Source organism: Protopterus annectens, chromosome 5.part1, assembly GCF_019279795.1.
Source record: "Protopterus annectens isolate FY-2018-M chromosome 5.part1, PAN1.0, whole genome shotgun sequence".
Taxonomy (NCBI): Eukaryota; Metazoa; Chordata; order Ceratodontiformes; family Protopteridae; genus Protopterus; species Protopterus annectens.
Window position 1 is genome coordinate 592,047,829 of NC_056736.1, and position 15,776 is coordinate 592,063,604.

The 15,776-nt window shown below is 36.7% G+C and overlaps 1 protein-coding gene across 3 annotated transcripts in view; it reads left to right on the top strand.

Moving 5' to 3' along the window:
- The window catches only part of LOC122803305 (lectin-like), a 289,888-nt gene that overhangs the window by 175,081 nt on the left and 99,031 nt on the right, over positions 1-15,776 (top strand). For all 3 annotated transcript variants that reach the window (XM_044072874.1, XM_044072876.1, XM_044072875.1), the window contains one exon: positions 9,715-9,826. In XM_044072874.1, coding sequence (XP_043928809.1) covers positions 9,715-9,826 — 112 coding nt within the window. The remainder of the gene's footprint in view (positions 1-9,714; positions 9,827-15,776) is intronic.

The following is a 15,776-nucleotide window of genomic DNA, read 5'->3' on the forward strand; positions in this document are numbered from 1 at the left end:
AAGCAGTATAATCAAGAAAGTATAATTAGGAATAGCATTTGAAGAACATATAAACTTTTTACAAGGAATAAAAATGTTATTATTCTATTTATCATATTTTCCTTACTCTTCTCTCCCTGCCCTCCCCCACCCTTTACCCACTACATAATCTAAATAGAGTGTCATTGTTTAAACAAAGAAAAGAAGAAAAGGAGAAAAAAAAGGGAAAAAAATGTATCAAATTACTGACCTTACTTCTCTTTTTCAGAAAGAGAAACAAATTGAATAATAGCTTGTTATTAGTTCCTCAGATATTTTGACTGGTTATGAAACAAAACATTTCTTTGCACACAGAGAATAACTTTGATTAAATCTTTTTCAGAACATTTGTGGCTTTCTGGAAATGCAGGAACTATATTTAAAAAGATTAATAATGAAGTAAAATGATGAGAAAAAAAGAAAAACATAGAACAAATCATTTGTTCTTTAGTCTCTTCGTCTTCTCAGAAGTCTTCCACGAAGTTTCAGTTGCCAGTCTCTTTAATGAAGGACTAGCCCATTCCATTTCCTCTATTTTATCCAAAATCTTATTTTTTTGATAAACAGTAAAGCAGAGTCTAAGTCATCAAAAATTTTAGGACCATCAGGAAGGAAGATTTTAGCTTGGCAGGAAACAGAAGGTATGTTTTAAACTGTGCTTTTTAAGCTCCCTTATTAGTGGCAGAAAAACTTTTCTTTTAGCTATTACCAAGGGAGAATAGTCATTGTCAAATTGTCTCATTAAACTTAACAGGAGCTTTAGCCCAAGCAGATTTAAGAACCATCTCTTTATCAAAGATGATAGAAATCTAACTATAACTGATCTAGGATAGTTTTTGTTAGAGTTAGTATTAGCTATAGATCTATGTGCTCTTTCGATACCAAAAGAGAATGCTTCTGGTAAGTCTAAAGTTTTAGGGAGCCATGTTGTTAAAAAAGAAGTAATATTGTTACCTTCAATATTTTCTGGCAGTCCAAAAATCCTAATGTTATTGCGCCTAGATCTATTTTCCAAGTAATCCAGCTTTGTTTGTAAATGTGTATTTTGTTTCAGCAGAAACTCAATGTTGATTTCCTCGTCTTGGATTCTATTTTCCATGTCATTCACAGCTTCTTCTATGCCTGTCATCTGGATCTTCTGTTGTTGCAGGTCTATATGTAACAAGTCTATTTGTTTTGTAGTTTTTTCTATGAAGGTATCAATCCATTTTATCCATCTTAGCAGTAAGTTGCTGGATTATAGCTATCAGAGACTGAAGTTCTTTCTTGATGCTGGAGTCTTGAGAATTTGTCTTACTGGAACTCATTTCAGACTGTTAAACTGACAGGAAAATTTCCAATGTGATTTCTGACAGGAATATTGTTAAAATTTCCTTTCTTTTTTAGATATAGTTCAAGAACTATATAAAACAAATATATTTAGAAAGAAAATTACTTCAAAAATTAATTTTTTAAGTAATTAATTCCTGTCAGTGTAATGAAATTGGTGGAGCTGAAGAAATCTGCTGCTATCCTGTGTTCATCCTTGGCCACGCCCCCCAAGGAATTATATTATTCTGAACTCTCAGATAACTGAATGTTTTAAGTAATAACATTTGGCAAAGGGGTTAATGCAGTAATAAATTCAGTTTTATATATGCCTATAAAGTACACATGACTTCTGATGGTACTTCTGCTCCCTGTGCCCCCATGTGGGAGCTCTACCCCATACTTTAATCAGTTCTCAAAGAAAAGTACCCTATTTAATCATTATAACTTAAATGTTGCACAGCACTGGAGTAACTGGAAATACTTTTATGGAAAATAGATATTCCATTTCCTCCAATGATGTGATACTTCACAGAGTAATTAAATATTAAGTATGGGGAGCATTGTCCCTGCATGCTTACCTGCAAAGATTTTTTATGCTGAATTTTGTTTTAACTAACATCACAGCGCTGCATACCTGCACCAAACATTCTGTAATGGTGGGTTCTTGTTTTGTGTCACAGCAGTAGACCTGCACCAGACATTCTGTAATGCTAGGTTTGTTGTTTTGTGTCACAGCAGTAGGCCTGCACCAGACATTCTCAAATGGTGGGTCCATTTGTGTCACAGCAGTAGACATTCTGTAATGGTGGGTTCATTGTTTTGTGTCATAGCAGTAGACCTGCGCCAGACATTCTGTAATGGTGGGTTCATTGTTTTGTGAAACATCAGCAGTATTTTCTGAGGCTGCTTGTCTATTTTATAATGTGTGTGTTCTACCTTGTCCTTTTTTTAGTTTGTTGAATGTGGGAGTCAATGCTTCACTGATATATGCTGCAATGATATGCAGTAGATTATTAAAACAATGGCCGAATGTAATCCAACAGCGTTGTGTCCCTTGAGTTCTCAGTGCTACTGAACACATACCACTATGCACATGTCATCAGTGGAAAGCAGTACAAACTACCCCTGAACTGAAAAAGGTTTCAGTATGCAAATGTAGCAGTAGGGCTAGCCCTTTACCAGCCACATTCTAAAATATATTGAAGCACACTTTGTGTGGCTGATCACTGTGGCCTTTGCTAAAAGAGATGATTTGGGTATGGGGAATCACAGAAATAAGAAGAATGTGGTGAGATGTGTACATAGGCATTTTCAGGGCACTGTTAATATGACATGGCAGCAGTCACGCATTAATTTATTCTTTTTTGATAGTGATCTTGTACTGTTAGGGTCTCCCCATCTTATACAGTATTTACATTTCCAGTGTGCCCTCATCGCAGTATTAAAATCAATTGGAAATTCAGAGATGGTTTGTGAATTGCTGGAATATAGGTTAACGTAGCACAACTGGGTGATTAATGACAGAATAATATGCGCTGCCTAGACTGAGATTTAGAACGAAATATGTTTACAGGGGATGAGACTGCAAAGGAGGAGGGTAGTACCATGAATGACAGTATTAACTCGCCATGAAACATGGACTGAAAAACAAAAATGCAGACAGACACCATCTTGATTATTTTGTTTATGATTGCTAAATATGGTTGTTTAGCAAACGTAAAAATAAAAAAAAAAGTAAAGTGAGAGAAAAATATATAACTCCAGTAGCAAAAGGCATATGGAGATTTGTATGAAAGATTGGACACTAAGGAGGGAGAAAAGGACCTGTACTGATTGGCTAGACAGAGAGCCCATGCTGGGAAAGATGTACAGCAGGTAAGGGTGATTAAGGATAATGAGGGAAACATTCAAGTGAGGAGAGTGTATTGAGGAGATGGAAAGAGTACTTTGAAGGGCTCATGAATGAAGAGAATGAGATGGAGAGAAGGTTGGATGATGTGCGGATAGTAAATCATGAAGTGCAGTGGATTAGCAAGGAGGAAGTAAGGATAGCTATGAAGAGGGTGAAGAATGGAAAGGCTGTTGGTCCAGATGACATACCTGTGGAAGCATGGAGGTGTTTAGGTGAAATTGCAGTGGTGTTTCTAACCAGATTGTTTAATGAAATCTTGGAAAGTGAGAGGATGCCTGAGGAGTGGAGAAGAAGTGTTGTGGTACCAATTTTTAAGGATAAGGGTAATGTGCAGAGCTATAGTAACTACAGAGGGAAAACAATTGATCGGTCACAGCATGAAGTTATGGGAAAGAGTAGTGGAAGCCAGGTTTAGAATGGAGGTGATGATTAGTGATCAGCAGTATTGTTTTATGCCAGGAAAAAGCACTACAGATGTAGTGTTTGCTCTGAGGGTGTTGATGGAGAAGTATAGAGAGGGTCAGAAAGAATTGCATTGTGTCTTTGTGGACTTAGAAAAAGCATGTGACAGGGTGCCTAGAGGGGAGTTGTGGTATTGTATGAGAAAGTTGGGAGTGGTAGAGAACTATGTAAGAGTGGTACAGGATATGTACGAGGGTAGTGTGACAGTGGGGAGGCCTGCAGTAGGAGTGACAGATGCATTTAAGGTGGAGGTGGAATTACATCAAGGATCAGCTCTGAGCCCCTTCTTATTTGCAATGGTGATGGACAGGTTGACAGACAAGATCAGACAGGAGTCCTCATGGACTATGATGTTTGTGGATGACATCGTGATTTGCAGTGAGAGTAGGGAACAGGTTGATAAGACCCTGGAGAGGTGAAGATATGCTCTAGAGAGGAGAGGAATGAAGGTCAGTAGGACTAAGACAGAATATATGTGTGTCAATGAGAGGGAGGACAGAGGAATGGTGATGATGCAGGGAGTAGAGTTGGCGAAGGTGGATAAGTTTAAATACTTGGGATCAGCAGTTCAGAGTAATGGTGAATGTGGAAGAGTGGTGAAGAAGAGAGTACAGGCAGGGTGGAGTAGGTGGAGAAGAGTTTTGAGTAATTTGTGACAGACGGGTACAGGTAAGAGTGAAAGGGAAGGTCTACAAGAGGGTAGTGAGGCCAGCTAGGATACATGGGTTGGATATGGAGTCAAAGCTGGAGGTGGCAGAGTTAAAGATGTTAAGATCTGCATTTGGTGTGATGAGAATGGACAAGATTGGGAATCAGTATATTAGAGGGTCAGCTCATGTTGGGCAGTTTGGAGACAAAGCCAGAGATGCAAGATTGTGCTGGTTTGGACATGTGCTGAGGAGGGATGGTGGGTATATTGGGAGAAGAATGCTAAGAATGGTGCTGCCAGGTAAGAGGAAAAGGGGAAGGCCTAAGATAAGGTTTATGGATGTGGTGAGAGAGGACATGCAGGTGGTTGGTGTGACAAAGCAAGATGCAGAGGACAGGAAGAAATGGAAACAGATGATCTGCTGTGGTGACCCCCTAACTGGAACAGTTGAAAGAAGAAGAAGCAAAAGTAATACCAGCAGCAGTTACAAATATTTATTGTTTTTCATTTCTCTCACTAAATGCGGCTTAAAAACTTGAATTTAGAAGGGTGGAAAAACAAAGAAAACTTAATTTAATTGTGTGTGTGTGTGTGTGTGTGTGTGTGTGTGTGTGTGTGTGTGTGTGTGTGTGTGTGTGTGTGTGTGTACGTCTGTGCATGCATGCATGTGTGATTACATAAGGTATACTATAAGGGTGGTGAATCAACAAAAATACTCAGAAAGCTAGACATGATAAAAGCAATGTGGATTATTATAACAAATCAGGATTTATTGTGCAATGTCAGAATTAATAAACTAAAAATATCAGCACAGGCAGAAAAACTAAAAAGATACATAGATAACTTCTGGCTAAAAGTATTAACATCTTTGCAGGAAGATTTAGCCATGAGTAAGAACTATTTTTATATGCACCCCAAACAGACACCAGCTTGGCTAACAACAGAAAAAACAGCAGGAAAAACAATGCTACTACTTGAATGAACCTGCAAGCTACCCTAAAAACTATAGACTAATAACTTGCCTTCCCATGACGTACAGACTAAATACCAGAACTGATGCCGACAGAGTTTATAGTCATTTAGAAGAAAACTCAGTTATGGCAATAGAACAAAAGGGTAATAAAATAAAGTCATGTGGAACAAAGGATCATTTGTTGTTAAATAAAGTCATAGTGGAGAACTGTAAAAAGGGGATGAATCTAAGTATGGCATGGATAGACTACAGAATAGCATATGACAGTAAAAGTGAGCTTAAAATGTGTAGGATATACCCTACACTGATAAATACATCACTGTGACCATGAAACAATGGCAAACTACTTTGCAGTTAAGCCATGATATATGACAAATTATTATTCCAGGGATAAAAATTTAAATGGGGATATTCCAAGGTGACTCTTTCACCTTTGTTCTTTTGTCTTGTCCTTGATCCATTAAACTGTCTACTTAACAGATTAGGTCATGGCTATAATTTGGCTCCCAGAAAGCAGCAAAGTGTTAAACTTTTTCAGATGATATAAGAACGTCATTTGATCTTGATAAATGTGCAAAAACAACATTTAAAGCAGGAAAACTGCAGCACCAAGAAAACATCACCTTGGGACAGGAATGTGATATAAAAGATCCTGAGCAAGAGGGAGTGTATAAATATTTGGAAACTTATGAAGGATCAACAATAAAACATGAACAAATGCGAATAAAACATAGCAAGGAATACTTTAGAAGATTTAAATTAATTGTCAAACCAGCGTTGACATCTAGGAACAACGTTCAAGCTATAGACCAATTTGCTCTTCCTGCCTAACTTACAGTTTTGGAGTGACTGACTAGCCCCAAAAGGTGTTGGATAAATTGGACAGGAAAACAAGAAGGCTGCTTCATGCTCATCAAATGATTTATAAAAATCAGTGCATACCAAGATTATATATTCCCCGTTCTGAAGGACATGTGGTCCTCCTTGAAACTGATTACATGTAATGATCTATGATCATGGGACTGCATACATATCTGCTGATCTCACAAGATCCAAACATATTGAAAGTTTTGAAATTTGAGAAGAATAAATCTAAGGTGACTTCCCTGCTTAGTCTAGTAGAAGCATATCAGCGTCGAGCAGGAATGGAAATCGAACCAGAAGTAGATAAAAATCAGGCAGCAACTGAATCTGCCAAACAAGAAAAGAAAGAATATAAGGTGAAGGATCAGATAGAAGGCAAGAAATGTGGAAAATGCATAAATATAGTTGCAAGTTTAGAAAACTCCTGGAACAGCTCCATGTTGATCAGGATCGAATGGAGGAATGGTTAAGGAGAGGTGAGTTCAAACCAAAAGATGAAATGTTAATATTGGCGGCCCAAGATAATGGACTACTTACACGTTGGTTTCCAAAGTCCATTAAACATGTAGGAGAAGCAGACAAATGTAGGTTTTGTAAAACAGAATTGGAAACAGTTGCACACTCTGTTGCTGGTTGTGACCTACTAATGGCAGGACTGTATATTGGAAGGCATAATAATGCGGCAAGAATGTTGCACTCGGGATTGTGCAAACATTATTTTACTGAAGTAGCTGAAAAACACTGGAAACATGAACCATAAAGCATCCTAGAAAATGAAGAAGTTACATCAAATGGGATCACATATTACCAACAATTCAAAAGATAGATGCAAGAAAACCAAATATAGTGGTCCATGAAAAGAAGACAAAAGTAGCATTGATAATTGAAATCACTACACCCAGTGACTACAGTGTCTTGTGTACAGAGAGACACAAAGTCATAAAATATCAGGATTTGTAGGCATAAATGAGAGGAATGTGGAAGAAAGATGCCAAGATAGTTCCAGTAGTAGTAGGAGCAACGGGTCTTATAAAAAAAAATCTACGATTGTATTTAGATATGTTGATGATACAAGTAACTCCATATGAATTACAAAATGAGTCAATTCTGGACACATTGTGGGTGCTGCAAAGAACACCTCCTGCTAATATCAAAGATCGAAACAATACTAATTTCATGAACTTTAATCATAGTTTGACTAAGGAATGGGGTCCATTCCCATCATAGTATTAGAAACCCAAAAGACTTGAAAAAATTAAAAAAGTGGTATGGGTGTAATATACTGTGAGATTGTGCCATATAATTAACTGCAAGGGTGGTGTGGATGTAACATATTATGAGATTGTGCCATCTAATGAACTGTAAGGGCTGTATCGCTGTAACATACATACATAAGCTTGTTCTATGTAATGAAATGCAAGGGTGGTAGGGGTGTAATATACTATGAGCTTATGCCATGTCATGAACTGTAATGGTGGTGTGGGTGTAATATACTATGAGATTATGGGATGTAATGAACATTAAGGGTGCTATGGGTATATTATTCTATGAGAGTGTGTCATGTAACAAACTGTCAGGGCAGTATGGGTGTAATATACTATGAGAATGTGCCATGTAATGAATTCTAGGGCTGGTATTGGTGTAATAATGCTATGCGATTTTTCCATGTAATAAACTATTAGGAGTAACGGGTGCACTGAGATTAGGTATTGATCTTTAATGTGAGTCTTAAGTCCCCACATCACCACAAAGTAGCCAAATTATTGTAGAATGTAGTGATTACAAGTTGCAGAAAGAAATCTTTGTGTGTCTCACTGTGACTTGCTGTCACTGAATGATTAGGTGACAGTGTCTGGTAAAACATCTTGCCACCATTTTTGGAAAATCACTAAGCTTACAGTTATTGTCTGCAGTGGAGCCTTTCTGCTGTGTTCCATACACTGATCTCTGCCTGTGTAGGTTAATGTAATGCTGTTTCTCAGTTAATGTAATAAACACTTTATATAGATGTGTTTTATGCTGTCCTTTAATATCATCAGGTATTGCACAACATCTCACTCATTTTATTAAGTGCAAGATATGATCATATCACTCCTGCATTGTGGGACCTGCAATTCATTCTGTTGCTTTCATAAATATGGTATAATTGTTTAGTTTTATATTATTTACCACTACATGAAGTTGGCCACATCTATTTAAATCAGCTGACAGGATCCTTGATGTGGATATATTTGATCATTAGTTTTGCTCATATTGGGTTCCACTGCTGGTATTTACTGCTGTGTTAGGATCATGAGAGCCCTACCATTGTCTTTGAAAAAAAAAAAAAAAAAAAAAAAAGGAACACCTACTTATTCTGCCTGGTATACACACCTCATATGAATACCTGCGTCTTTTTTGGTTTCTTGGTCTGTTTGTTTTGTTTTCCCTTGATTGTTTTATATGATATTAATTTGCAATACATCTAGGGATATGTATAAATATGAATGGGTAACTGATTTCTAGTGTGATGGATGAAGAAAGATTACAAAGAAAAAGAAAATTGCAAATCAGTGAAACGAGTATTAAAAACCATTATGGACAGTAAAATGAAGCTCTCCAAAGAAATATATCTGTGCTACATGCCACTGTTTTGATAAAATGAAGCAATATTTTTGTATATAAGCATGTTAATGCCTTAGGTTCAGTAACACTGCTTTAAAAGTAATGCCTAATCTATTAATAAAGTTGTGTACATAAGAAAGCTGTTGTTGTTGTGTCTTTCGGCTTTTCCCAGTTAGGGGTCGCCACAGCGGAACGCCGGTCCGCTAATGATTGGCAGTAGATTTTTATGTGCCGAGTTGCCAGCTCTAATGCACAACCTTCAACGAAGGTACGCCCATTCACGCATGTCTCCACACAGAAGATGATTTAGCTGAGAATCAAACAGGACGTCTTACTGTGAGACAACAAAGCTATGAAAGATAATTTTAATATTAAATAATGTCTTGGGTGTTTATTGTAATTTTTGTATTTCCTTCTCCCTACTTTAAAAATGAAGAAAAAAGTATGTAAATGGAAGACTGCGTGCATGTACCAGCTGGGCACAGTGTTTGTACAGTAATGACAATAAATATAGGATGCATAAATTGCAGCTCTGCATCTTCATTTTTAATAGTTTACAGATTAACGTGATACGAGACAGATATACAGAACCCTCTAAGTTTCTTGAACAGACATTGCCAGCAGCATTTTCTGATGAGGAGAACGTAAGATCTTATATCATTTGAGCATTAACAAAAACAAAAAAGGTCGAAATCTCATTTGCCTCATTGCAGTGGTGTAGTTTGTCAGACTGTAATGGTTTTAGTTTAAAATGCCCTCTTTCATATTTTGTGTGACGTCATTGTGCATAACTAGAACTGTTATGGTCAGTGTTTATACTGAAGTGATCAAATATGTGTTTAGAAAGCAAACAACAGAGTGGAAACATGGTAGAAAAGAAGACAGATAACCATGTTGCTTATTGCTGTATCTGTCTTTCAGAGTCACAACTTTCACTGGACTGATGGAACCAAATGGGACTTTACATACTGGCGCAGTGGATCCCCTAGCAATTCCTGGGTGTCATTTTCTTGTGTAGCAATGCATACAGAAGGTAAGTGTTACTTTCCACTTAAGTTTTAATGAAGACTTGGATTTGTTAACTGTTTACTCAAAACTTATCTCGGTAGCAGAGTTTATTTCTTTACTTAATTCCAGTCCATTTTTGTCCTTTACCTTGGCTGATAAAGGGAACATTGGCAACATTCTGGATGCTCGTATCACTATGGATTTAGATTGCTGTATATTTCATAGTAATATTTTCAAAAAAAAACTTTTGTTAATAATTACTTTCATTTTAAAAGCTTGCATTCAGATTTTATGAAATGGAACACGATTTGTGGTCAACTTATTAGACTGAGTAGAATTATACTTATGATCCTGTGTTTTTGGCTGAAGCTAGTTTTTTTAAAATCACTTTCACCAATTTTAAGATTTAGTTTCACTCTAAAGGTTGTAGGATCTGAAGACAAGAAAATGGATTTAATTAATGCTTTTCATATACCTATCGGTGTTGATAGTGAGAATATTAGAAAAATTATTTTTGGTAATTGGAAAATTATTAGGTTCATAGGCAGGTACTAGGCTATCTGCCTGAAGGCATTTATAAGCCTAGCCAGAATGTGTTGGCTTTTGCCACCCCTTGGATTAGTTCCCTGTGCCTCTGTCCAGCAGAGCCACTGAAGTGATCCCCGGGGTAAACTTTCTGTTTAATGTAGTAGGTGAAAGCCCTCATTTTGTTTACAAAAAGTCTGACAATTTTAAGAGTTGTTCTGAAAGATCTAAAACACATTTACCAACAGCAATGGACCATTTGGCTCTTACATTTGCAAAGATTGTAAAGTGTGTAGATTCGCCAGTAATGGGCACTGTGTTTTTCTGAGGCACAGTAAGAAAGGTATGTATAACAATGGAAGAAACAATTGCAAATCCACCCAGGTTATTTTCCTTGCAACCTGTGCACTGTGCGAAGGCTTCTCTATGGGTATAACCATTAAAATGCACTCAGAGAATTAATGAACATAGACTAGCAGTATTGAGGGGTGATAATACAAATAGCTAAATATAAATTGTCATGTAAAGATTTTTAAATAACTGTAGTTCTTTTAGAACAAATCAAAACTGATTTTAATGTGGGTGATGGGAAGAATATTTTAGATGTTCATTAAGTGAAATGGCAACTCAAACTGGCAATAGATATTCCACCTGGTTTAAATGAATCAATCAATATAAAATGTATTTTAAAAAACAAAAGTTTGTGAATCATTTTCTTGTATTTATAAATATATTCCATCTTACATTTTTATTATATTCTAAACATGTTTGAGTGTTTAACTATATAAAAAGTGTTTCAGGGGATGTTTGTATTGTTTAGTTTGATCATTTCATTGTGGTGCTCTCTTTAAGAATGGGTATTTTCAGGGTCAGTTGACTTGTGATCACATGATCAATTCAATATTTAAAAGTTGTCTTCTCTTTGACTATTTTCTGATGAAGTCTTGGTTGTGATTAAAGATCAAACGTGATAAAAGTTACTGTTTTTGTTTGAGCTTCCATTAAAGTGTTTCAGGGGTTTTTTTTGTAAGTTTGTTGGTACACTTTGGCATTGCCTTTTTTGTGTTATCTCTGTTGTGATAAATATAAAGATTGTTTTGTAAAGTTATGCCTCACTATTTGGAGGAGGATCATTTAAGTAACCCAGAATATATAGTGATATACACTTCACCATTACAACTCAAGCATATCTGTAGCCAGTTGCTGTGAACTGAAACATTCTTAAATATGATGGCATAATATGCCAAGATAGTACAGAGAATATAACAATAGAGCAACTAGATAGGAAAGAAGATGGACATTTTTCCATTAGTTAATGATGTAATTGGTACTAGTATTGCTACTGGTTTTGAAATGGTGCTGATATTGCTTGTAGTATTAGCACTGACATTATTACTGTAGTAGATTTGGTAGTAATATTTGCACAGATAACGATAATGGTATCGGTATCGCCATTAATATCAGTGATACCGTTGATATTAGTCATGTTGTTACTGATATTGATGCTTGTACTAGTATTGATACTGGTGTTGAAATGGTGCTGATATTGCTTGTGGTATTAGCACTGACATTGTTACTGTAGTAGATTTGGTATTAATATTTGCACAGATAACGATAATGGTATCGGTATCGCCATTAATATCAGTGATACTGTTGATATTAGTCATGTTACTGATATTGATGCTTGTACTAGTACTGATAACAGTATTATTGTTAGTATCACATTGGATTGAGCTTGGTGTGGTATTGGTACTAATATTACTATTTGTATTAGACCTGGTGTTTATATTGATATAATATTTGGTACTTACACAGATACTGACTTACCATTGATATTAGATGTGTTGTTAATGATATTGTGTTTGTACTAGTATTGGTAACAGTATAACTGCGGTGGTGGTGCTGCGGTAGCGTTGTCGCCTCACAGTAAGACGTTGTCCTGTTCGATTCTCAGTTAAAGCGTTTTCTGTGTGGAGACATGCGTGAATGGGCGTACCTTCATTGAAGGTTGTGCGTCAGAGCTGGCAACTCGGCACGTAAAAATCTACTGCCAATCATTAGCGGACCGGAGTTCTGCTGTGGCGACCCCTAACCGGGAAAAGCCGAAAGACACAACAACTAGTATTGGTAACAGTAGTAGTGTTAGTATCACATTGGATTGAGCTTGATGTGGTATTGGTACTATAATATTTGGTATTTACACTGATACTGACTTACCATTGATATTAGACGTGTTGTTGTTAATGATATTATGTTTGTACTGGTATTGATAACAGTATTGGTGTTAGTATCACATGGGTTGTGAAATTGAGATTGGTATGGTATTGGTACTAATATTAGCATTTGTTTTAGTACTGGCATGTATACTGATATAATATTTGGTACTGACACTGACTTAACATTGATATTAGTTGTGTCGTTATTAATAACATTGCTGTTTGTACTAGTATTGCTGACAGTATTTGTGTTAGCATCACATTAATTTTGAACTTGAGATTGGTGTGGTATTGGCACTAATATTAACCATTTGTATTAGTCCTGGTATTTATATTGATATAATATTTGATACTTGCACTGATACTGATTTACCTTTGATATTAGTCATGTCATTGTTACGGATATTTTGTTTGTACTAGTACTGACAACAGTGTATGTTAGTATTACATTGGATTTGGAATGGAGATTGCTGTGGTATTGGTACTAATATTACCATTTCTATTAGTGCTGGTGTTTATATTGATAGTATTTGGTACTGATACTGACTTGCCATTAATATTACTCATGTCATTATTTGTGATTGTACTAGTACTGGTAACTGTATTAGTATCACATTGGTTTTGAAATGGAGATTGGTGTCATATTGGTACTAATATTAGCATTTGTTTTAGTCCTGGTACTTATATTGATATATTTGCTACTTACTCTGATACTGACTTACCATTGATGTTACTCATCTTGTTACTGATATTGCTGATTGTACTATTATTGCTGACAGTATTACTGTTAGTATCAGACTGGTATGATATTGGTACTAATACATTAGCATTTGTATTAGTACTGGTGTTTTTACTTGTATAATATTTGGTACTGACATTTATACTGAATTTCCATTGATATTAGTCATTTCGTTGTTACTGATAATTGCTGTTTGTACTAGTATTGGTAACAGTATTAGTGTTATTATCACACTGGTTTTGAATTTGAGATTAGTTCATAGGTTCGTAGCTTCATATGTTTTTACTAGGCTAATGACCAGAAGGACCTTTTTAAGCCTAGCGATGCATCCTAAATCTCTCACAAGTTCTGATACCGTTGATAAGTGTAAGCATGTGTCTGGGAGATGAACTATTTGTACATTACCTGTGTCTATTAGAGACATAGGTGCCAAACCAGGGATGAATTTCCAGTTTCCCATCCAGTTGTCCAAGTTCCACTTGAATTGGTTTAGGGAGGAACTCTGCTTTACATGGATGGGGAACCTGTTCCATAGACAGGTTAGTCTCTGGGATACATACCTATCTCTCCAGCAGGTCCTATTTATATCACAGGCAGGGTTTAAGTCTTTAGTTCGGGTAATTCTGGTGCTGTTTGTTTTTTGGGCATGCAGGAGGTCCATCAGAGTGGGGTCTGACAATGGCCTGTTTGCCAGGCATAGATCTCCTCTCAAAAGCCTGTAGAAGACAGAATACAGGGAAAGGATCTTGAGGCAGTCTTGATAGGACATTTTAATTACACCCTGTATTCTTTTAGTCACAAACCTCTGTGGACATTCCAATTGTTGGATATGCATGGTTAGGTACATACCAAAGGGGGCACTGTACTCAATGATACATGTACATATACAAATATTTTAAGCATGGGCATTAGTGCCTTTCTAACTTGCCAGTATACCAAAATGCTTGTTCCCATAATAAGTGTCCAGGATGTTCTTAGAAATATCTAAACTAGTACTTGTTTTAATGTAATTTGGTAGTCTGTTCCATGCATCAGCTACTCTGTCAGAGAACCAATTAGTACACTTCTCATTCCTATAGAATCTTCTACATAGGTTGTCTGATGATTGTCTAGTACTTTTTGATAACTCCAAACATTCCCAGAGGTATTTGTCTCTAAATGCCCCACATACATCAATAAGATCTCCTCCTAGATATCAGTAAGAAACACTGTACAAGTTCAGATACTTTAGTTTTTCATAATAACTTAAATTTTCACATCCGTGGATGCCCTTGGTATATTTCCGCTGTACTTTTTCCAGTTTACTCATGCTTGTTTTCTTATAGGGTTTCCATATTGTTATTCCTTACTTAAGTTTGGGTCTAATATAACTAATACACAATGACTTCATCATTTTTGATTTCCTAGACTTTATAAATTGTTTATGCGACCTATAGTTCTATAACTGTCCTTAACCAATTGGTGGATAGGATTAGAAAAACTCATAGCTGAATCTACCCATATATCCAGGTCCTTAAATGAGTCTACAGTTTCAATCACTGTGTGCTGTATTAAATATTCACCTTTCAATTTATGGGTTCATAGGTTCATAAATGTGTACTAACCTAATGGCCTATATTAGCCTAGACAAGAAGATTCCCTGGCATCATGCCACCCAAAGTTAGTTCCCAGTGCCCCTGTCAAGCATGTTCACTGACGTGATCCCCAGGGTGAACTTCCTATTGCCTATCCACTCATCAAGATTTCTCTTAAAGAGAGCCAATAAAGTGTTCTGCTTGACGTGAATGGGAAGTTTGTTCCAGAGTATGGAAAGTCTCTGGGTTAGGAACCTATCCCTCCAGCATGTTCTGTTTATTGTGGTAATGAGGTTTAGGTCCCTGGAGCATGTGGCATGGAGGGATTGGGATTTTTTAGGTGTAGCACATCTAGCAGCTCTGGGTCAGATATGACTTTGTAGGTCAAGCAGAGATCACCTCTAAGTAGCCAATAAGAGACAGAGTATAGCTGGAGTTTTTTGAGTCTGTCCATATAGGGCATGTGTCTAAGGCCTAAGATCCTTTTAATGAGGTATTCTTGTGGCCTTTCTAGTTGTTGTAAGGGTCTAGTGAGGTACATACCAAATGGGGCATTGTATTTTATAACAGATCTAATGAGGGACAAGTAGAGAGAGATTATGACCTCTTTTCTTCCTGGATGAGAAACCTTTTGTAATGAGATGTGCCACATAGAAAGACTTTCTGACTACAGTGGCATTGTGGTTATCAAAAGGGATCCTGCTGTCAACCTGTGTCCCCAGGTATCTTATCACACCTTCGGTGTTAAGTGGACTACTGCCTTTGTGATAGCTTATGGGCATCAAATTTTTCCCAAAGGGAATGACAATGCACTTTTTAGCATTGAGTTTAAGGCCATGGTTCTGGCACCAGTCATTGGTGTTAGTGAGGCCTTTTTGTAGCGTGTCTACATCCGTTGGAGAATCAATAATGGCTCCCAGT